This window comes from Melospiza georgiana, chromosome 3 (assembly GCF_028018845.1).
Source record: "Melospiza georgiana isolate bMelGeo1 chromosome 3, bMelGeo1.pri, whole genome shotgun sequence".
Taxonomy (NCBI): domain Eukaryota; kingdom Metazoa; phylum Chordata; class Aves; order Passeriformes; family Passerellidae; genus Melospiza; species Melospiza georgiana.
Genome location: NC_080432.1, coordinates 78,629,702 through 78,654,414, shown reverse-complemented (window position 1 = coordinate 78,654,414; position 24,713 = coordinate 78,629,702). Strand labels below are relative to the sequence as shown.

The window sequence follows — 24,713 nt, the reverse complement described above, 5'->3', positions numbered from 1 at the left end:
TGCACTTAAAAAGCCTCCAGGGGAGAGAGGTGCTGTTCACTTCTCCTTAAAAATACTTTTTTTTTTATCCTAGCTAGCCTAAATTTTTCTTACTGCATTTTACATGCATGAGGATAAGAGATTATTATCTTCTGTTTAGCAGCTTTTACATAGCTGAAGGCAATCTTCCTCCAGCTTCTATTCCTGAGGCTTTTTTCAGGAATTTTTTTCAGTCTTTCACTGTACATGATGCCTGCTAAAGCTGGGGCCATTTTCATTCCAAAATTACCAGTGGCAATGCTGAAATTGATCCAGTGTGGACAGATCAGTACAGAGATCCATGCACAGACAAAGGGCAGGATTTCAAAAGCCATCCAAACATTGTGTTTTCAGAATTGTAAGGGCTAATTCCATTTAACTTAGTCAGGTACTGAATATATTTACATAGCTAATGATGCAGACATGTGAAAAGTACTTAAACGCCTTCCTCCTGATCACTTTAGGCACCCTGGTAATTTTAGAAATTCCAGTAGAATCAGCCTATCCACCACATCTGGACTGACTATGAGGTCTGAAGCTCTTAACATGTTCATTTGTATCATAGCCTCAATATTTTACAACTCTACTATCAGTTCAGTGGATCCTAATACCATTCAAATAGGCATTCAGAAAGATATCTTCTAAAGATTAATCTAGTGTTTGCATGACTGAAACTGAAGCACTTTGTGCTTTAGGCATGTCATTACTGGTGAAAAAGCAAGGCTCCATTCCAGGTTCTGGCACTGCTCTTGGAGTTTGCAGCAACAACATGTGGATCCCTTCTCTTTAGGGATGAGACTGTCAATAGATATTGCTGAGAAATACACCAGAAATGGAAGGGTGAAGGGAAATGTGTAGTATCTGGTTTTGTCTAGCTTCCACAAGTTTATTAGTCCTGATAGGACAGCAGCAAATCACACTTTAAATCACAATGAATCTCTCTAAAACCATCCTCAGAAAATACAGATTTTGCATTTTAGAACAGGAAACTGAGCACTTATGAGCCTGCTGACTGATTCAGTAACACCAGTAAACACATTACTAAAATGAGGAATATGCTTTGTGAGACATAAGCTTCAGGTAATTGGAGACCATCCTGATCTATCACATGTAAATATTTTTATTTTCATTACATAGTCGATGAAATATGCTCAGCTTTCAAAACCTAACAAGTATTCAGAATTCTTCACTCCGAACTTTGTCTTGGCAATAGTGACTGAGAAGGAATGTTCCAAAGGATCATTTATTTTATCCTCTTTCATATTACTTTCTGAAATATCTTCAATTGTGTGGCTATGAAAAATGTCGGGATGGCTGACTTGAACAGTCACGGCGTTTCACTTTTATGTTTTTCTTCTTTTGGGAAGCGTTAATGTAAGTAGCCACACCATACTTACAAGAGCAGATTGACAAATCGGCTTTTTGTTTCTTGGCTGGCTTGAGGGGACTTTTGGGTGGGAGGTCTTATTCCTGTCATGCAGCATGGTGACAGCAGCAGGGATGGACAATGAATATGAATGGGACACCCGGGATGCTGTCACCTCCACAGCCACCCTGCCCGCCCCGTGGTACCGCTGCCGTACTCTCGAGCTCCAGGGAATCTTCTGGTGTTGGAACCAAAACATTCCCTGCGGAGAAACGAGCCCTCCCTCCAAAAGGGAGAATTAGGGCATTTCCGTGAAGTTCGAGCCGGGGAGGAGCGGGCGGGGGAGGAAAGCCGTGTGCGCGCCAGGGACAGACAAACACGGGGGCACACTCGGAGCGAGCGGAGCGCCCGGGCCGGGCCGGGGCAGCGGCGGGGCGTTCCAGCGCGCCGGGCCGCCATGGCGTGAGGAGGAGGAGGAGGACGGGGAGAGGTACGGAAGGAGGGCGGGGAAGCGGGAGGTGGAGCGGGAGGGGGGAGTCACTTTCTTCCTGCGCTGAAAAACGCACCCCTCACCCCCCTCCCCGCTCCGTCCCCCGGGGCTGCGGAGGAGAAACTTTCTGACGGACGCTCGGAGCCGGGCGGGGGCCGCGGGCGGTGAGCGCTGTGCGGGGCCGGGCGGTGAGCGGTGAGCGCTGTGCTGTGCGGGGCCGGGGCCGCGGGCGGTGAGTGCTGTGCGGGGGCCGGGGGCGAGGGTGAGTGCCCGTGCGGGGCGGGGGTGAGCGCTGTGCGGGGCCGAGGCCGCGGGCGCTGAGTGCCCGTGCGGGGCGGGCAGCGCTCCCGCGCCTCCATCGCTCCCGCGCCTCCATCGCGCTCCCGGCTCCCCGCGGCTCCCGGGGCGGGCGCGCCGCTGGCCGGAGCGCTTGGAAGGCACGGTGAGTCCGAGCGCTACACGGTCCCCAGGCCCGGGGCAGCGGCGGGAGCGGCTCCAGGTGCCGGCGGGGCCGGGGCGTCCAGAGGGAGCAGCCCCGGGCACGGACGGGCTTTTCCCGGCTGGGCTGGCCCCGGCGGAACGGAGCTGCTGTCGGGGCACCGCAGGACGGCCCCGCAGCCCGGGGGAGGTGCGGGGGACGTGGCGCTTTCTGTGCGAAGCTTCACCTGCGGGCGCCGTGGGTAACAGCTCTGCTCCTCCGCAGCACCGGGACCGCGCAGCCTCCGAGCCTTTAGCCGAAGAGTTCAGCCTCCCAAACATGCGAGTGTGAAAGGTAAGCAGTAGCATCCTTGTCTTGCACCTAGGCAAGCTGAGAGACAGGAACAGAGCGACTTGCCCGATGCAACTTCCTGCCACTTCTTTTTTATTTTTTTTAATTGGGAAAGTTTTAAGTGAGCTGGGACCAGAGCTGTCAGCCCGGGAAGCTCAGTCTTCTCAGCCCCAGGCAGCGAGTTGCAATTCCTATAGCTAGTGTTGCATGAAAGGGGTGCATCATCACTTGGTGTGTCTCATGCCAGCTCTTAAAATTCAGTTTGGTATGAATGAAAGTCACCACCCTCTCTGTTCTTCTGTCACTCGCTCTTGAAGCAATATAAAACTGTGATATTTTCCTGCGTTTTCAAGTTGGAGTGGCTTCGGTTTTAGCCATAAGCAATAGCAACATAAAAAGTAGTCACAACTGTGAATAAAATACAAAAAATATTGCTCAACCCTGGAGATTTTTCAGTCACGCTAAGAAGATCAACTGCAATTTAAATAACACTAAAATTTTACTGTAGTCTAAACAATGACAAAGAAAATCTCAGCCTAAATATTGCCACATTATGTTTATCATGCCAACTATTATTATAACTCAGTGGAGTATTTAAAAAAAAGGAACAATTCAGCTGAAGGGCAGCAGTGGGAGTCAATAATTCAGATGCTGTTTATTACTCTGAAAGACTCTAGCTGGGTACCCTCAGGCAAGTCACTCCACCTTTTATGAGGAAGAAAAGAGGCTCTCTTTTCTTCCTCATAAAACAGATAAATTTGCTTGCTTGCTTCACAGGGGTGTTGAGAAGTTAAATTAATTAATTAGTTTCATAACTACTTGTAGATCCTTGGCTACATCATTCTACTGAAGTGCTAAGTATTATTTCAACTAAGAGTTCCCTTACTGTGTCTCATCACTTATACGTGTTTTTTTAAGTGACCTGAATTTGTTGAGTTTTTAGGGGAAATCAACAAAGTAGCAGTTTTGGATTGGCATTGTCTTGACTCTCAGTAAACTTCACTGGGACTTGAAACCCAAATATACTAACCACAGTGTATTTTAATGGGGCATGGCTACTGGGCCTTTAAAAATGTCATTTTCTTGTTATTCAAAGTAAGTTCTTGCCATTGTTGTTTAGTTTGAAGTGTTGTGAAGTTTTGCATGATTTTGAACTGCCATGAGAAACACCTGAGTGCTCTTAAGATAATATGAAAGGTATGAGAATAGCTTTTAAACACATCTGTATTCTCTGCTGTGAGCACTGACCTCAGGAGACAATTGGTGCTGATTTTCCACTACACATTGATATACAGTCTCCTTTACAACCTGTTCTCTGGTTATAGAGAATGTTGCAAGAAAGAAATGTATAAACTGAACCATTGATTACCTATGGTAAAACTTGATAGATTTTGGTTGTCTAGGCAAACTCAGTTTTTACTGTAGTATATATTAGTTATTGTAACAAGGTATTGAGTAAATATATGCACTGCAGTGGTGAGGAAAATGCATTTTATTACCCGGCCAAATGTTAGATGTGATTTTTATAGGTTGCATACAGTTATAAGTAAAAATGAGTAGCTGAAAGCAGGTTTTAGAGTGGCATCTTTGGCTTGGTACTTTTTAAAGGCTCACGAGGTCTGTGTGTACCGTTTCTTTTCCTCAAGGACAATGACAGTACATAAGCTTTTTGTAAAACTGAATTCAAGTAAAACCTAGATCAGAGGTGGTAAAAAGTGGTTCATATCACCAGCCAGCTGTTTGCTTGTGAATGAACATAGGAAGTTTGAATCTTGGTAGAGAAATGATCACATCCATCAGTACCCAGCAGTCTGAGCAGTGAAAACTAGGGTTAAATAAGGAGGTAAATGTCCATAAAACTGAAGTGTCCCTTCTCTTAGAAGTGATTTCATTTAACTAAAATTCACTCACATGCTTAGTTTGTGTATGGAAACTTGCACATCTGGCACCCACAGCATACTATAGCAATGAGCAGAAATAAATCTAGTTACTATTGCTATTGTTCCTGGATATTTTGCAAGAAATAAAGCCGGGGGGGTGCTGAAGGAATTAAAAAATAAAGAAAAAAACCCAGCTTTCTGTGACCATTGTTTTCTTGCTTAGACTGGGTAATCCAAGTGTGTGGTGAGTGAAAGAGGTTATGACTTTTTCTTAGCAAATTGTACTTAATTGGTAAATATGGCATCTCAGCAGCAAGTTTGTCCTGGCTGTTCTCACCTTCTTTGCTGTCTCCATTCAGCTGAGGTAGATCAAAGAGCATAGCTACAGCACTGTATTCTCCTAAAGCCGTTAAACCATGGTGCTGGTTCACATTCAAGACTATAGCCACATACTTGATATAAATAATTTACTAATAAATAGTTTAGTATAAATAATTCTGCATTTGACTCCCTTTGAGCCCATTTTTTGTTTATATGGGTAAATTCTCACATCAGGTGCTGGCATGACACTTTCATCCACTCTTGGGACATGGTCAAGTGTGGAAGCACAGGTACAATGTGACTATTATGTACACAGTCTGAAATTACCTTTGTTTGGTCTTTCTTTCTGTTTTTCCTCTTGCTTAGACTGAGAGTATACAAGAGGAATCAGCAGTAGCATTGTTTAGAGTGGTCAAAGCATTGTAGGTAATTTGACTTTGGTAGGTGTTGTATTTCAGTACAAGAGAAATGTAATTTTAACATACAAGCTCTTTTACCATGGTTGTCCCTGTTTATGCTTTTATTTTGTGGAGGGTTTTATCAGATATATTAAGAATTCTGAACCTTTTATATAAACCTGGTATGCGTTCTTCAGTCTTCTAATCAAGTGGCTGCTAGAGTTCTTAAAGTATTTTGAAAAGTTGTTCGCAAGCATTTCTATGGATATCATGTTCCTTTTAATCATATCCTTGCAATCATGGTTCATCCCACCTTTTACCAAAATGATCTGTCCAGTTTCAGTTCTGCTATGAGAGCCATGCCTGCACAACTTACAGTCAGAAATGAGATCATAAGATTCCAAATTTCAAAATTAAGCCATAATTTAATGGTTGTGTTGACACCTGCTCACAGATTGCTCATGCACACTGCGAGTAACTAAATTTTGCAGGAACCATGGAGCTGTTTAACTCCATCTGCAGTTGAGATTTCTATCCTTGAAAATGTAATGACCACATTTTTCAAAGCCTTTGTTTAGGGTATTCTGGGGAGCACTGGGAGAACAATAATAGCCCTGAAGGAACTACAGGACAATATATTTTATTGTCTGTCCCAGTTTGTACCCTGAAAAAAGGAGTTGCATATGGGTGTGTGTGTGTATTACATCTATGGAGAGAGAGAGAGAGGGGAGCTATGCGCTCTAGCTCTCTGTGGAGAAACCCTAGATAATGATCTAGCAGCAGAATTGTATCAATAACAGTGAACAACACACTCATCTGTAGAGAGATGCAGGGACCAGGTAGGGTGATTCAGTTTAGGTCTATAACCACAGTGACGTTTATCCTGTAACAAATGAACCAGTGGTTCTGCTGTGTGAGTACACATTTGGGGTCTGCATACTCACACTCTAAGGTTATCTGTAGATAATATAAAACTAAGTGTTGGTTTAAGTTGCTTAGATTACAAACTCCTTAGGTTCAGAAACTGACTAGCATCAGCATCTTTGGACTTTGCAGGTACTCCTCTGTGCTGCCACAATAATTTAACATATATGATTGCCATGGTTTTATCCCAGCTGGCAACTCGGCCCCACACAGCCACTTGTTCCCTCCCTTTAGTGGGCTGAGGGAAATAATTGGAAGAATTAAAGTGAGAACATTTGTAGATTGAGATGCAGTCTGTATAATAGATAAAAGCCACACAAAACAGAGAATTCATTCACCCCTTCCTGGGGGTAGGCAGGTGTTCAGACATCCCCAGGATAGCACATCCCCAGGCTCCATCACATGGAATGGTTACTAGGGCAGACAAATGCCACAACTCTGAACTCTTCTCTCTTTCTCCTTCTTTCTCAATATTGTATGCTAAGCATGACTTCTTATGTTATGGAATATCCCTGTGGTCAGCTGGGATCAGCTGTCCCAACTGTCCCCTCCCAACTCCTTGTGCATCCTCAGCCCCATTGCTGGTGGGGTGGGGGGCGAGAGACAGAAAAATTCTTGACTGTATAAATGTTGCTCAGCAGTAACTAAAACATCCCTAAATTATCAACACTGTTTCCAGCACAAATCCAAAACATAGCCCCTACCAGGTACTGTGAAGGAAATTAACTCTACCCTAGCCAAAACCATCACATGAAAATAACAATAAAGTGTTAATATAGTTTTGTGTGCAACACTGCGTCATAAACAGGATATGGAAGCATAGTTAAAATGAGTTTTGATCCCATAGCAACTGAAGGATATGATGCATTTTAGAATTCCTGTCTATTAATATGAAGTTCTGTGGAAATGCTTTACAGATAACAAATAATATCTTAAGCTACTCAAGTTTGTAGTTTTAGATACAGAAACTGAGAACTGGTTTTGTAACACTCCAGCAGAATCGCATCATTTGTTTACAACATCTTGAAGACAATCAAAAGAAAGACAATTTAAACAATTAGCAGGGAATATTAAAACTGTTAATTATACATGGTCAAGAACAACAAGTAAGGGGGCTTAAAACATTTGCAAGTATTTGGAAGAGTAAAGGTCAAGGCTAGCAAAGTAGAGTTAGTTGGAAAGAGGATAAAAGTTAAAGTCTGAAATTAAAACACTTGTTTTGGTATCAGAAGTTTCTGGTGTTGTAATCAGCCTCCTCAGAAGTGAGGGAAGATGGATGGCATGCAATTCCCTGGGGCGGGTTAGGCACAAGGAGGAATTCTGGCAGCAGTAAATTGGCTTTCCCCTTTTGCATGTAGGATTATTTTTCCCTGTCCTTTATTTGTGCCTCCTGGGCATTGCCATTGCCGTGTGAAGTTTTTCCAGTTCCTCCTGCGCTCCATGGCTGTACCACTGATCCACACAGAGGCTGCAGCCTGGCATTCTGTTGTCTCCAGAAGAGGCATTCTGTTCCCTTGCTCCCTTCTTGTGGCGGGTGGTTGTGCCTTAGGGCTGTGGGCTGCTCTCAGAGGAAACCCTGAACATCATTCCTGATACCTAACTCCAAAGGGTTCGCAGCCTTACTGACCCAAGTGGGCCTCTGCCAGGGCCAGGAAGATGAGTTATTTCTCAGTCCTTGCCAAAGGAATATTGTTTCACCACCCAGACTATGCAGGAGCCTTTGTTCTGTGTTTCTGAAGTGCCTCTTACTGTCATAGCCCTACACCCCAGAGGTGCCCCACGTGCTGTAATAGTGTAATATGTGGATGAAGATGAAAATTCTCAAACTGCCTTCCTATAGTGTTAACATCTGTGAAAACAATTCTAAAGTAAAAAACAAAGCCTAATTTTAATTATTGAAATGGCCTTTTAAAATTATGTCAGCACAGGATACAGTGCTGGTGTTCTAGAAGGAATCTTTCTCTGGTAGCTTATAGTTTTTAGCCTTCCATGGTAAAAGTGATTGGGCTTTCATTCACTGAATGTGGATGCCTTTATAGGCATGTCTGCACTGGTTGGGAATGATCATCTGCAGGATTCTAGATGTCAAGATTACTTCTTTACTCATTCTACAGAGTGAGATATGGAATAAAAGATCCTAGTAAGGGTTAGGAATATTAGTATTAGTGCAACCAAAAAATTAGAAAGCATTTTATACAGGAGGATAAATTGTAAAATAGAAGGAAATTCTAAATTCCCAGATTATGGTTTGGACATGCAGACTATTTAAATCATGTTTTCTCTTGAGGCAGAGAGAAGATTATGTGTGTGTGTGTGCATGCTCTGTTAATTTATATAATTTATATATACTGTGATAAAATAGACAAATAAGCTTTTACCTGGAAGGAATGAACACATGAAACTTCCATCACAGATGTCTTACAGATCCTACTGTGAACTTATAAAAATATTTTGCAGTTGCTGTCTTACCTGTAGCATGGTGGAGAATGAATGCAACCCTCCATTCTCCTGGAATTATGGTCTGACACAGCTGTGTACTGCTCTACACAGATCCATTTTATTTTGTGTTAGATCAAAGGACAGACACAAGTTTAAATCTTGACTGCTGACAAGATGGCATATACTGATAATCCCTCTAGGAACTGGCTGTTTCTGGTTGCCATTGGGATTTTCATAGCACAGCTGTTAGTCAGACATAAAAGCTGATAGAAACTTCTTTCAAGGTATTTCTAATCATTTCAGAACAAGTGCAGTACTAACACCTGGGTACCTGATCTGTGCTTTATTTATGGCAGATGTAATTCTGAATTATTTTTGGGATTTCTGTATTTAAGTTTTGAAATACCTTTGAAATTATATAATTGTAGCATGTTTTTCATAGTGAAAAAACTAGAGGAAGAAATGAAGTCATGTCCCCTGGTGGTTAAGGTTGTAGTAGGTGTTTTTCAAGTTTTAAGCAGTGATTTTTGCACCTTTCCAGTGTTTTTATTGGAGAGCCATAAAGTCACTGGTTTTAGCTCACCAGTCAAAAGGTGGGTGAAGGACTCCTGGCTGCTCCTGTCTCTTGGGACATGGGAGTTTGTTGAAAGCGAAGGGAGACAACCCATCCTTGTTGATCAGCATCGACTCCGATTTATTGATCAAATCAGTCACCCTTTATAATAGTGTTAATTAACTTCATGCATATTGCAAAATCCGAGCTCACGATAGGCTACAGAGAAAACTCTAACCCCTCCTTTTGTCCACAATACCCGTGGTTGTTTATTGAAACCAAAATTAGTGTTCTCACTGTGATATGAAAAGTTCTCAAAACCTTCATATCTGTTCCCAGAGCAGGCAAGGACTGTTACGAGAAGACTGTCTGAGAATCCTGCTGTTTATAGAAAAGGTGCCTGAGAACCTAGTTATTTACAAAATCAAGCCTGGGAACTGCTGCTTTACAGCTACCTTTTACTTTCCCATCAGCTGTATACCTTCATGGCCTCTTTCTTTAAGCCATGCTTGAACCAGGCTCTCCACAGGAGTTTCCCACCCTGGTGTCCTGCTTTGGAAGGGTCCCAACAGTACTGCTTGTTGATGTGGAAGCTATCCAGCATGGGACTTCAGTCAACAGATTGATTGTGATTATTACAGCCCAAAGATAAGTTTATAGTTTTATTGGCTCTGCCCCATCATGCACCTAATTATGCTGCATTGGATATGGTTCTCTGGAACCAAGTGGCAATATATATACGGGAATTAGTCTCCATTGACCCTTTCAGCTCTCTGTTTTCATGGACTTATCCTGGATTCTTTAGTACCAGAATGTCATTGCATTCAGTTAGAAGACTAAATTGCTCTCCCATTCTTAAATATGTTTGCAAAATATTTAGATTGGTGGTGAAACTGACTTTGTTGAGCAAAACAGCTCTTCAGTTGGTGTAACTGGCATGATTTTAGAATTCTAGCATTATATAATGTTGCCAAAAATTCCACCTGATATATTCCATGTTATAGATTCTGCATCTCTCATCAGCAACAAAGTCAATTGCAATGTGTGTGAAAAGATATTTCAGATATTTGGACCAAGTGCAAAAAAAAAAGAAAGAGATCCTACAGAAGTTTGCTTTTCTCTGCTGTGATCTAACCTACTGCTTCTTGTGTTACATTTTGGTAGTTGCACATCCCTCTCCACTTAATGGAACAATATTCCACACACCTCTCATTGCAATGTTATCCAATAATTTCACAGTTTTGATAGGACAGCATCTGTTTCTGGTGATTGACCATTTCTTGTTGAAATACCTATGACCTTCTCACCTGTTTTAGCACTGGGTTTGAAAATTGCTTATTTTAGTTTTAATACCAGTTCTTGTGATGCAATTTGTAACAAAACTGTAATGGCACTGTTGTTTAGAATGAAACTGCATGTTATAATATTACAAGCATTGAAAAAAATGGAGTAAAAAAAGTTCATTTTCACTGTCAATAATTTATGAAGTGCAAAGAAATGATGAAATTTACATCCATGCTGACTCAGAGGTCATTTACTAAGGTAAAAGTTTGGGCACTGAACCTGAAGATTTGATTTTTGTCAGGATGGTGGAACAGATTTTCCTTTAAATATTTGAATACATTTCTTAGGCAAACATTTGTTTCTCAGGTATCTCAGGTAACCATAATAAGAACTGTAGCCTTTGTGGAAAATAGTAGCTTCCCAAAAGAAGACAAAGAGTCTGATGTGTTCATGTCCCAGTCCTGGGCTCTGAGAAGATCTTTTATTCAGAAACCTGAATAGTCTGTGGTGTTGTAATGCCTCAGTTTCATGGAAGTTTTAGTCACCTGAAATTCCACCTTTTTTGTTCCTGCCTGTAAATGTTGACAAGGTGCCCGTGTCAGAGATGGGTTATGGCTAGCATGGGAGATGCCAGCAGAGACACCTGCAACTTTTGCTTTTTAAGAAGTGTCACAAATTTGGTCCCAGGTAAAAGCAGCTACAAAGCAGAGTGGCTCTTCAGAACTGATACTACAGAAAAACATGGTTCCTACCTGTTTCTAATTTTTAATCACCCACAAGAAGGTCAGATTGCTTCAAGGACAGCTGTGCAAGCTGGTGATCCTAACAGTGCCATCATTTCCTCTCCCTCCTCCTCTGCCCCTCTTTTACTCCTCTGCTCTCACTGATGGAGTGACGTTTCTGTGCTCGTGTGGCAGGAGTAAATGGGCCTCTCTTTTCTTTTAAATAGTTTATTTGGTGAAGTTATCTGTGTAAACTAATGTTTAGTTTAGTTAGTGGTTTCAGTTTACAATACTTTTTTTTCTTTTCCTGCAGCTGAACATCTACTGGTTGATGCAGGGGAGAACTAAAATTGTTAAGATTTAATCTCTGTTGGGTGTTTTTTTCTGGAATAATTGATGGTTTTTACTGTTTGTTTCTGCTGGCAGTAGAGTTGAAAGCATGCAAAATACCCTTTCAATCTAGAACTAAATGACAACACTTTCAAAGCATACTGTATAATATGATTTTCTTTCATGGACAAGGATCCTTCATTCTCCTTTTAATTTTTAATGCTTTGTCAGATCATGGTTTCCTCAAGGAATAAAACCCCCTCGTTTTCAGAAAAGGTTGAGTTGCTTGGTGAAGTTTTTCTTGGAAGATGTGACTGGTAATGATGCAGTGTAATATGAGAGTAAGAAATTCCTTTAGCTTTAAAAAATGGTATTGTGAGTGCACATTAAATGATCAGAAGGCCCAGACTCCAATTCTTTCAAGCCCTGTGTATCAGGCAAAGTACAAAAAAATTGTAACAAGTTCACTCACAACTGGTAAGCTGGAGTTTATGTGGACAGTTACCTGCACAGATCCAGCTCTACCTAAGCTATGCTGATAACCAAGGCTCAGAGATTTGCATGGAAAGGAAGGTGCACTCCCTTCCAGCTGCCTCCTGCCATCCTTCAGTCACACCAGGCTGAGCCCTGCAAGGTTATGGGACAGGGCTCACTGTCCTTAGTGAGCCGTGGCTGCTGAGAGTAAGTCTTCATATCATAGGAAGGGTGCCAGTATAATTTAACCAAGAACAAATGATTTTGTGTTCCTGCTTTTGCCACTGCCTATTGACTTTCTTCCAGATCGTGACTCTGAATACATATACAATAGGTTCATTTTCAGTTATTCTGTTGTTAGCCTAAAGAATGTGGTGTAGTGGTGTAAAGGTAAAAAAAAAGGTTTACTTTCTCAGTGAAATGTGCACATGAATAAAGGGTGAAAATGTGGGAGGCTATTGAATACCTAAGAGTACAGACTATGACTTTTTGGCAACACTGGATGTGTTTGATGATGGTGTAATGCTGGGAAATGTGTGTTCACATTTGCAAAGGAGTTCTGGGAAACTTTACTGTATATTCCCTAATCGTTGGTCAGAAATAATTTAATTTAGGAAGTTCTTAAAACCATCCCTAAATTTATGTATGTTCTTAATTGTTACTGATGTGCAGAACACTTAGAGAAATCAAACCAAAGCAAAGAATGCATGAAGTCCTTACTGCTAGCTGGGGTTTTTTTCTGCTTGTGTGAACCAGGAAGGTTTTTTCAATAAATGGTTAACACAGAAAAAGCTACAGGCATTTTTGGCTTTTTTTGAGGTATTTTTTAGGTTCTTTCCTCTGCCCACAGTTCTAAGGATCACAGAGGCTTTTAAAAAAACTGTAGTGGGTTTTTTTATTATTATGACAAAGCAATTTTTTCATCAATTATAAAAATTACATCATGTTTCAACCATAATGTATTGCTTTACCTCCTTCCTCTCAAAATATATTGTTGTATAGTTTCCTTCAGCATAGAGAAGAATACAAGTAGTTTTGAGTAGGTCTGGATAAACTGTGGTGCATGTGTCTTTTTGTATGTGTGTATGTGGTGAGAGACTCTGTAGATATAGTAAAAGTGTTACCAAATAAACCAGCCTGTGATAATGTGTCCTGTAGCAACTGGTTTACTTCCAAAACAGGGCAAAATGTACTTGCAAAATGCATTAAAATACTATGAAAATGTCATCTTCCCTTACACTGTTTAAGCAATTATGCTGCTCACTGTAATAGATAAATTTAAGCAGTTACAGGGTACAGTATTATTTGTAGGTACAAATTCACAAGAAATTATGTATTTCATGGCCAAAGAGATTTGCTCACAAATTAATTTTAGGATCTGAGCACAAAAATCTAGAGGGCACCCAGTAGTCATGAAGGGTCCTTGTCTGTCAAAGTTTTCTCATATAAATGACTTTGTTGAAACAGGATGTGGGTCTCTAAGGTTTTAGCAGTCTCAGCTTCTATTAGAAAATTTTGGCTATGGAATAGGGACTGTGGGGAGAAGTAAAAGGTTGCTTTGTACTTCAACTTCCTACAAGTTTTATGACTGAATCCTATGAAGCTGGTTTTCCATGGGAGAAAAAAAAAAGTATCTGTTTTTAGGTTTTCTTTCCTTCTATTTCTCCTTTTAATAATTGAAAACTACTGTTCATTATTTACATAAAACTGTCTCACTTGAGCCTGCTTTCCATAACCTTTTCCCTCATAAGAATTCTAGGAATTTGCTGGCTTTCCTCAGGGGGATCTTGGCCATGTTTTATCTGTGACTTTAGGCCAGATAGTTGGTAATTTCTACAAAGTAACTTACTATGTTGAAATTGCATTTGCCTCTGCATAGATTTCTCATTTGAGCACATTTCAAGAAATAATGTACATAGAAGAATATGCATTTTAATACAATGTTCAGCCTTCTTGGTAACTGGCAATAAATCTCCACATGTAAAATGGAAAGCCCTTTGGAAAAAAATACTAATAATGCAAACCCCTAAATGCCCGGAAGGCAAAGTATTTCAGCTGTTTTTCTAAGACTCTACCACTTACTGTTTCCCTTTTTGACTCCTGGCTTGCTCTTTTCTTTTCTTTTTTTAAAATGAGGACGTGTCAGAACCGGAGGCCTTGAGCCCTGTATAAAGTGACCCCGGCGCAAACCTCCAGCATTCCTCATCTTTCCCTCTCTCCAGCTGCTAACATCAGCCAAGGCAGCACGCAGGCCTGGCTGCCGCCAGCTTCCTGGCTCTCTCCCTTCCTCCTCCCTTCCCGCCCTGCTCCCCTTGCCAGTGCAGTCAGCGCTGCTTCCTATTAGGCACCGTTGCAATTATTTCAGATCTCGAGTACAAGAGCTGGTGTTGTGTCCCTTCAGCTGGTATCAGCTACCAGAGGGCAAGGTGTGGGAAGGAGGGGGCTTTCTTCATAGTGTTGTTTCTCTTGGGTGAATTGCTGTTTAGATGTTTCGTCTGACATACTCAAGTAGATATGATTTGAAAGTCACCTGGAGAATACATGGGGTTCTTTAGGTAGAATCATATTTCCTGAATGGTAGCATCTCACAGATTCTCACAGATTCATTTTCTAACACGTTTTTCCATGTCCATCTACCACAGGACATTTCAAAGATGGTTTGGCTGCCATTGGGACCTGGAGATCTGATGCCACAATGAGGACTCACACACGGGGAGCCCCAAGTGTGTTTTTCATACACGCGGTTTGCTTCGCCTTTGCCTGCGGCGCCAGGGAGGACCAAGACACGATGGTTCCTTTTGTCAACGCCAACTATGACAGCTATCCCATGCTCTACTTCTCCAAGGGGGACGTGGAGACCCTGCGGCTCCAGGCCAGCACCACGCACCAGCACATTGCGGCTCGGCTGATCGAAGCAGTGCAAACCATGCTTTCAAATCCCCTGGAGTACCTTCCTCCCTGGGACCCAAAGGAGTTCAGCGCTCGCTGGAACGAAATTTATGGCAACAACCTCGGGGCCCTGGCAATGTTCTGTGTGCTCTTCCCTGAAAACATGGAGGCCATCAACATGGCTAAGGATTACATGGAGAGGATGGCGGCTCAGCCTAGTTGGTAGATTTTTGTCCTTTTTTTTTTTAAAGTTGTTCTTACTGTATAAACTGCTTACACTTGGAGGAGTGAGTGTATAAGTGAATTACTTAAATTATATCAGTTGTACTAATATTCATTTTAACAGTGACTAACTTGCTGAATGCATTTACCCTCATCGGGACCAGCAGTGACATGCAGCTTTTCACCATCACTGGACTTCTCTTCTTGAAAGTTGATGCTGAAAGGAACATGATTCTTTATGCAGCACCCTGCTTGCAGTAAAAAAGAAAAGTAATCTAACCCACTCTAAATCAGAAGGAAGAGTTTCACATCTGTTTTGTAGCAAGAAGTGCTAAAAATGTTACTTCGAAATTTTTTTTTTTCCTCCAGCTCCATACATATCTTTTGGGTACTAGTTCTTCCTTAGGAAGAATATAGGAAAGTGGGACCTATGAAAAAGGTGTAATTTGGTCTAGGTAAAAGTTACACTCTTGGGCTTCTGCAGTCTGCTCTAACATCCATCTGAGCTTTAGTTCAGTCTGGCAGCTTTGTTTGGCTGCGTGGTTCTTGGGCCTCTCCCTAAGATATACTAGGACATGATCATTGTCTATCTGATTACTGGAAATGCCTGAGTAACTGGTATTTTGATGACCACTTCTGGGTTAACTTCACTTGGATTTGAGTTGTCATCCCTACAAGTTGCCCTGTCTTCTCTGTGCCACACTCTTTCTATTGGAACAGAAGTTAATGTTCTCGCTATATAGGAGTGATTCTAGAGTTGAGACCCCAAGGTCTCCTGCTTTTCATACCCACCTGCAATTTATCTCCTCTTTTTGCTCAGGCAGATGCATTTCCCCTACATCCCTGCAGCAGCTGCCACTTGGTACGCCTTGCAGACTATGGTCCAGGATTGCTGTCACTGTGGATAGGTCAGAGGATGGGAATGTGGGCTTTGCCAAGAGGGAGGCAACTGCCCAGGGCAGTGAGATAGGGCTGAATGGGGCACGACTCCCTTCTGTCATAGCTGCTCTCCTACAGCTCTGTGGTGACAGCAGCTCGGCAGAAGTGTGAGTCAAGATTCAAGTCAGCACAGGAGGAGAAGCATCAGCTGTTCAAGCAGTGTTCATTGCTCAAACTACTATTCCTTACCCTCTGGTAACCAACTAGTAGTATCCTATAAATGTTATCATTCCATGGGCCATCACTGGAATAATGCTGGATTTGAGCTAGAATTTGGGATCTATATCCTCCTGATGGACATTATTGAAAAGCCGTGATAGTGTTTGGGTTCCCCTGCAATAAGGATTAAAATGGTGAATACCACAGAAATACATGAGCTAGAGCAAAAGACGTGATGGGAGACAGCAGGGACACACTGCCCATATATTGCTTGCATGTCACAGAAGACAGGACATGGGATTTAGGAAGGAAAATATTGTCTCAACAGTGGTGGTAGTTTCCAAAATCTTCCACTGAAGCATAGCAATACAAAGCTTTGTTCTTAGCTCTGGAGACAGTGTGGAGACACTTTCTCTTGGCACACTGACAGAGGGATATAGCTTACAGAGGTGAATCCAAGGATATGTGACCATCTCCAACAGGAGACAGGCTGCTCCAAAGTCAACACCTTCCTCCTTAGTTTCATTGTTCACACACTTTCTTAACTTGTTTTGGGAAGGCTGTAGTTACATGGCCATCTGTTTTAATGAAATAAGAAAGAGGGGGAAGCATTATTTTGAGTAGGAGGACTTGTTTGTGTCTTTTTTTTTCAGTTTCCTACATCTTGCTCTCTGTCTCAACGTTATTTAAGTTCCTTATGTCCTGTGATTCCTGCCCTGGATTAATTGTGGTTGTTCTGTCCTTTGTTATAATGCTCTCCCTTGTCCCAGCAGACCAGATACCAATCAGAACCAAGCAGATATCCCATTTCCTCTTGGCTTTGATGTTATTTACTTGCCTCCAAGTACTGTTTTTTCTCAAGCAAGTATCTTGCATTACCTTGTTGAAAGAGAAACTATGCTTTTCCCATCTTTCCCTTCTGGTGTAGACATCCCATTCAGAAATCAATCAAGGTTTAATCAGGGTTCTCTGTTTGGCAAAAGAAGTGGCTGCAGTATGCTCAGTAGTAGTGAAAGTGCAGGAGGAAATTTTAAACATAGGCAATAGAGCTGGGCTAAGCTGGCCTTTGTATAACCTCCAGCTGGCCAGCTCTTCAAGTGCTGTGGCAGAAACATGGATCTGGTTTCCATTTTTGTTTTCCCCCTGAGAACTTATGTCTGAATGCTGTCAGCATGGAGTTTATACTGTAGCCCCATCAGTGGTGGCAGTAATACAGATCTTTCTCCCTTGTCCAACAGTGGTTTTCAGAAAAGTAGGAATGTGACATCTCTGAGGCTGTACTGCACTGTCTGGCTTTGCTCAAATAGGCTGGATTCAGAGGCTGAAGGACTGGGCAGACAGATTATGTAAATCTGTTTTTCCTAAGAAACTCAATTTAAAAGTACCAGAAAATGTTACTGCACGTACTTCTCCACTTAGGATAAGACTAGGAGAATAAACATGATAAATACGAGTTACGGCTGTTATATGAGCTGTTCTGGCAGTGTCAGAGTGGTGGAATTTTTTGTCCAGTCTATCTAGGCATGTTTAGTTTTCCTCAGACTTTGGGAAAATATCATTCTGGATGATATATTATGATTATTGTCCTTATTAAATAATTTGAGGGCACATGTCTTCTGATCAGGAGGGTGAAAAGAAGGAGGGGTCTTGGTGTTGCCTGACTTTGGAGCCTTGCATGTTAGGAGGGTCCTCTGCCATAACATTTTATTTCATCAGGAAAGAGGACTTTTTCAAAGAGGTATCCATAAGGTAAGTAAAATGAGCCTCTCCTTAGACCTCCTCATTAATGTAGGTGCCAAGACTGACATGCAAAATTTCTGGAAAAATATCTTTTTTGTCACTGACAGATTCATCAACATGTTGGGAAGTTAAATCTGGCATTGGCAGATTAATTCCTTCAGCAGTATAATCTGGATTTCTTTTGACTTCTGCTGTCATGGCATTGACTCTAAAATTGCTTTAGAATTAAAAAAAAAAAATCATCTTAATGAGTTTTCTCTAGTTTTTGTGGCAATGTTGAGTAAAATCTAAGCCTTACCAAAAAACAAAAGTATATGTTTTTAGCATATGCAGTAGTTGAATAAAAGAAATATGGTTTTAAATGTCAGTGGTTATTTGTTTCAGAATGCTAGGAGATTAAGGAGACAGACATTTTAAATTTCTTCTTTACATTAGTGGAATCCTCAATAGTCCAAATATCCCACGATACAATTATGAGGAAGTCTACTGGTAATTGATATATACATGGAAGGGGCATGTAATTAAGAACTCTGGTTCTTTCTCATCTATTAACGTAGTCATTTTATGTCACATAATAAAGTACACCCATAGCTGAGTTCCCATTTGTGTCAACTAACAGAGGTTGAGCCGTTTGTCATAACAAGCCATGTGGACAGGCATGCTGCTCATTAGCAGAGCATCCCTAATGGCTACATCCTGGAGTAGGTTTACATTTTAAAATAAACAGAGGGGCACTGGGTAACAGCTAACTATAACAATCACCCAAAATAATCTGGGAACAACACTGTTGCGGAGACTAGCAACAGCAAACAAGCATGCATTAATATTTTAGTTGAAATAGATGAACATTATTGGTTTTTCCTGTAAAAACTAAAAGCTGGTATTTAATAAACTCCCTTGGTTTTCCATGGATTGGATATCTAGATACTGTCTAAAACCTTATGGGAAGTTTGTCCTTATATTTCAACCGTATTTCCTTTTTCTAGAGGGAACAGAGGATATTGATGTGTTTTCTGGCATTTTATCTCTGAGTGGCCCCTAGAGCACTCCCCACCAGAAGGGCGTTCTGGCCAAGGAGATCTGTGCTCGTGATTCTTTCCATATGCTGCTGGCTCGTCCCGTCCCCGTGCTGAGCGGAATGATGTAATCAGAGTCACACATCGTGCAGAAATAACACTTCAGTCAGACTCTCTGGCTTGGACAAAGCAGCCAAAAGCTCTCTTCTTTACTAAGCCCACCTTACAGACAAACGCCTTGGGAGTTCACAAATTCTGCACCCTTCTTGTAGCAAGAGAGAGGTTCCCATTTGCAATGGCCAGAAAGAAATTTCTGTGGGTTTGTTTTTGGGTGTTTTTGCACACAGTTGATGCCCCACTTTTAAAGACAAGTATGTTACCAATGTGCAGTAAGGTGTGGGATTTAACAGCGATTCTGTGGGTTTCACGGGGCAGATAATTACTGTCAAGCACATGCAGACATTCCAGGGCAATAGCAGCAGCTAAGGAGAAACTAACAGGAGGCTTTGGAATAACAAATCTGTGACCTTTCTGCTGCTTTCTTATAAACTAGCAATCATGTAGCCTTCTGTTAGTTGCTGCTTACTAAAAAGTATTGGAGCATCCTATGGGACCCTTGCTGTTAGTATCCAGATAGTGCTTGATGTTGAACAATACAGATTGCAAGGTAAAAATAGATATGTGTAAATAATTAAACATGTGGATAATGATTTAACTAAAATGAATTCATATATGCCAAGGTGCAATAAAGCAAGTCTCCGTGCTTTCACCAGAAATTTATAGCATCTGTTTGACTCCCAGTAATCAACTAGCAATCACATTCAAAGAAAACTTAGGGGGGCTTTGTACGACTGTGGAATAAAAGTTAGTATAAAAGAAGCTTGGAGGATGCTGATACACTGTCTCCTACAAAGAGGAAAAAGAAAGAAAAGGGAGGGTAGGAGGATGAATTTGATATCTGGAATATACATTATGTTAGTAAGTGAAATATCAAACCCTTATGCTGTTTTTATCTTCTACATATGTAGTGTTTAAAAATAGAAATTGTGCATGTCTGTGAAATTAAATGGCTAGCTGGATTTTGGAGAGCTCCATTAATATCTAAATTGGTATAGAAGATAAATTGGTGCTGACGTTCTGTGGGAGCTACTGGGAGCTCACTTTGTGGCATGACTGGTATAAAAATTTGCTAAAACAAGAGCTAGAGGCAATCTCTAAAAAATAACATAATTAAATTTCTATGTCTGCTTAACATGACACTGAGAAAAAATGAAACCGAGTCAGTTCTAGTTTATTAATGTGTCAACAGAGAAGCATCATAAAAGCAAGCCCTGTGAGTGAAGGACTCTCTTGTGATCAAAGCCAAAAATGAGATAAGATCTGAAAGAAGCTTTAGAAGCATCAGAATGATGATCATAGACCTATGAGGAAACAGAGGGAAAGAGGTTAAAAAGTAGATTAAGATTTTTAAGGAGCTAAAGGTTATTTTCCTCCCCATAGCACCTAAGCAGTACAACTCTATTTTTATAGTAAGCTCTTAAAATGTCTGTCTATATGTTGCTTTTTTCCCCCATACTGACATGAATGTAGCCTTTTACATTTAACCACTCCTTTGCCTTTCTTCATGTCAACTGTGCTGCAATGAACACAAGCATGTGAGATTGGCTGCTGCTGAAACATGACTGGTAAAGAGAGAAGCAAACCTGTTTTACCTTAGACACCAGAAACATAAATCATCAGTTTTTCAAGTATGTTTTTTAACTTCTTTGTTTTTGCAAAGGACCAAGCACTAAGGTTGGGCAGATAATGGGGTTTTTGCTTTGGCAGCCAACCAGAAAAATGTGGGAAGGGTAAAAGCTGAGAGGTTGGGTTTTTTTCAGAGTACCTTCTTTTTTCTCCCCAAAATGACAATTGTAGAGTATTGCTCCATTTATTAAGAAAATATTACACTTGATCAAAAAAATGACTTTATTTTGGAGACTTTGTAAGAAAAATATTTAAGATTTGGTCTGGTTTATAAAATAAATGTTGGTAGTCTCATTCCCCTTGAAAGGTGTTCTCCCTCTTGATAGGGAATAGGTCAGGATAGACCCTCAGAAGTGGGTCAGGACAATAGGAAGAGTGCCAAGGCATTGCCTGTGGCATTGGGAAGACTGTACAACTGCACAAGCGATCAAGAGTTCACTTGGCCCCATTGCATGCCTCGTTTGCATCCACACTTGACATCTTGTGTGCATTAAACTCAACCATTCTCACAGCTGGGTACCAATATCTGAGGTAGATGGCATCAAAATGCACTACAGGGCTGTCTTAGAACTAATTTCCACTTCTAAGCCATTAGGAGAGAGTTCTCACTGGTTTCCTGTGCATGCACCTAGTGAGATTGAGAATTTCGGTGCTGAGGAGCAAGTACTGGCATTCTTCCTTCAAGTTCCTCCTCCAGGAGTTACTCTGCAGTGATTTGTCATGGGAAAGTTTGGAGCATTAAAATTCAGGCTGTGAATTACTTGTGTAATGTGTGTGTCAGCATGTGCTTAATTCTTCATTTTGCATGCACTGATACCATGTTAGTTGTTGACCTAGAGGCCAAAAATCCAATCTCACACTGCTTGGAAGGGTATTCTATATCTCAGATTAAAGAGGGTTATTTTCCTATTTACTTCAGTTTGTTTTTAAGAACTGGGATACACAGTGAAGGAAAGATGAATCTAAACATCCCACAGGTCATGATCAAGGAACCCACTTGAGCAACAGAGTTCGATTTAAATCCTGCCTTGAACTGGGCATATAGTGGTTTTTCCCTCTTGGCTTGTATTTCTGAGCGAAATGCTAATAGAATTGTAGAAACAGAATTGTTTGCATTGGAAGGGACATTAGAGATCTTCCAGTTCCAAAACCCCTGCTCTGGACAGGGATAGCTTGGACCAGACAACGTTGCTGAAAGCCCCATCCAGCCAAGCACTTCCTTGAGCACTTCCAGATTTGGGGCATCCACAACTTGTCTGGGCAACCTGTGCCAGTGCCTCACCACCCTCACAGTCAAGAGTTTCTTTGTAACTCTAAATCTCCTTTTTTAGTTTAAAACCTTTCCCCTATGTCTTATTATCTGCCTATGCAAAACCCCTCTTTTTCCTGTGTCCCCCTTTAGGAACTAGAAAGTTTCTGTAATGTCTCCCTGGAGACTTCCAGGCTGAACAACCCCATCTCTCTCAGCCTGTCTGCATAGGAGAGGTGCTCCAGCCATCTGAGCATCATTCTGGCTTCTTCTGGACTTGCTCCAGCAGGTCCATGTCCTTCTTTTGTTGAGGACTCCAGAGCAGTTTGCATCACTGCAGGTGGGGTCTCACCAGGGTAGAGTGGAGGAGCAAAGTCCCTCCCCTGCTGGCTGGCCATGCTGCTTTTGCTGAGCTCAGAACAACTGGCTTCCTGGGCTACAGGTGCACATCACTGGGTCATGTCCAGCTTTTCATCCACCTGAACCCCAAAATCCACCTTTTAAGGCTGTTCTCAGTGAATTCTTCTCCCAGTCTGTACTCATATCTGGGACTGCCCCAACCCAGGTGACCCTGCTTTCAGTAAGGAAGTAGTTATTTGGTAGGGAATAGTGAGAAAATAAAGAAACACATTTCTACTGAGAGAAGAGGCAGTATTAGCATCAGGAATGTTGTCAAGAAATAGACAGGTTGTAGTGATCTTGGCTTTGTTGGTGGTAGTGATTTTTACTTTCCATCCAAAATTTTATGCAAATGGTATACTTATTTAGAGTTTGGAATTGCACTTAATGAAGGTGCTGTGTATACATAGAAGAAATGCAGTGCCATCAATTGATCAGTGGAAAACAGGGTCTTAATCCCCCTCTTCATATTCATTGTTCATTGCAGAAGGTGGCAAATCTAAAACAGATAAACCACATTGCAGCATGCTAAAATTCTCAACACATGTAGAAAAACCATACTACTTATCCATAATTGCAACCTTATCCATGATCTCTTTATTTCTCCAATTTCTTCATGGAGGATTCATATCAAACTCTAAATGTAACAAACATATTTTTTAGGATACAGATGAACACAAATGTAAAGAACACCCCAGGCATGTATTTATCCTGTGCCATTCACAGGATTTGTCCAGACAGCAGATTTTTGTGCAGAACAATGCATATGGCTTTGGATGTTTATGGAGCTTGATCATGAGGTAGCAAACCTGTTCAGCACTTTTTCCTCTTTCATAACCTTCTCAAGTTTCCAGATAGGCACCTCTTCCAAATATACCTATACCTACAGATGCAGGTATATAAGTGCAAAAAGGTACTGTAGGGGTGCCTTTATCTTTTAGAATTTAAAATATATTTTAGAATTTTTAAACAGTTGCCTTTGCTCAAATTTCATATGTCTGCAACTAAGTAGCTGTTCTGTATAAAAGAACCTATTATAGATTATTTTTATTTACTTTGGATTTGTTTTTTTGCTTTTGCAAGATCTGATGCCTTTAAAGGCTAATGCAGCCTTGAGGTAGAGGTTACTTGTTGTCGTCAGACACAGTTAATTGTGAAGCTGAAGTTCATACTCTCTGATGTTCAGTTTTAGTCTTGAGTAGCTTAGAAAATAGCTTGTTGTACAGGGCAAAGTGTGGGCTTGTTTTTATCTATCTTTGTATAAATACATACCACTTTTCTTAGTAATTATTAGTTAGCCCTGAAAACACTTTATTCACTTGCATTCAGTGCATGCCTCTGGCTCTGTGCTTTCCCCAGTTTATCAGTCAGGCTGTTTACCAAGTGTGACACTGGGAGATGCATTTGAAAAATGAGAGCATCATTTAGATAGAAATCCATGTAATGTTTGCTACTTGATCATTCTTCTTGGGAATAATTTTCCACGTTTGGTGTACATTGCTTGGTTCCCTTGAAACTAAGTTAAGGGGAGTAGCACTGATTTGTAGCAGCTGAAGAGTTGTTTCTTCAAAAGAGCTTCACCTTAAGAACAGATGTTGACTGTGGTTTTTTGTTTTTAATAATTAAGATCTTTAAATTGTCATGTTTAATTTTCCCTATTACTTGTGTGAATCTCCTCTGTGAAATTTTATACAAGACTTAACTACAGAAGTGCAATTTCAGGGGTGTTATGACAAAATTGCTTGTCTAACCCAAGCTGGGTAACTGTGTCAGTATTTATGATAAGAGTGCCTAACATAAAGGTTTTTACACAGAAAGGCTGGGGGTTTGTTTTGGGTTTTTGTTTTTGTTTTTTTGGTTTTTTTGGGTTTTTTTGTTGTTTTTTTTTTGTTTGTTTGTTGTTTTTTTTGTTTTGTTTTTATTTCTTTCCTGAAGAGATCAGGAGCCTAAATGCAGTTTGTAACTTCTCAGTTTATCACCTCCCATGTAGAAGGATGCTTTCTCTTTTGTCAGAAGCAGTACCATTGAGGCTATTATATGCTCTTACACTGTAGAATTTGATGTGGTACTCTGTTAGAAACTAAACATAAAGTTAGCATACACCTTTACAGTGAAGGTTACAATAAATCAGTTCCACTGGCAAATCCCATTTTAAATTTAGTCAGGTAAAGATCTGGTTTCGGCATAATAGCAGAATCTAATTAGGAGCTTGTGTGTTGTTAAAAAGATACTGAAATTAGAATTATAATTTTTTAATTAGCTCAAATCCTTTCATTCAACTTTTCTTCCACCCTAATGTATAGTTTAGCCTCAAACTCTTTGTAATTGTTCCAAGCAGCTGCCTTTAAAGTGAAATTCCCCGTTCCTATTTGAACTCTGATTTCTG

General features: G+C 41.0%; 1 protein-coding gene across 1 annotated transcript in view; it reads left to right on the top strand.

The window, feature by feature from the left end:
- Positions 1–2,582: 2,582 nt before the first annotated feature.
- The window catches only part of DSE (dermatan sulfate epimerase), a 33,972-nt gene continuing 11,841 nt past the window's right edge, over positions 2,583–24,713 (top strand). Inside the window, exons 1-2 of the mRNA XM_058020677.1 lie at positions 2,583–2,646; positions 14,611–15,079. Of these exons, the coding sequence (XP_057876660.1) occupies positions 14,664–15,079 (416 nt within the window). The 5' untranslated portion in view covers positions 2,583–2,646; positions 14,611–14,663. The remainder of the gene's footprint in view (positions 2,647–14,610; positions 15,080–24,713) is intronic.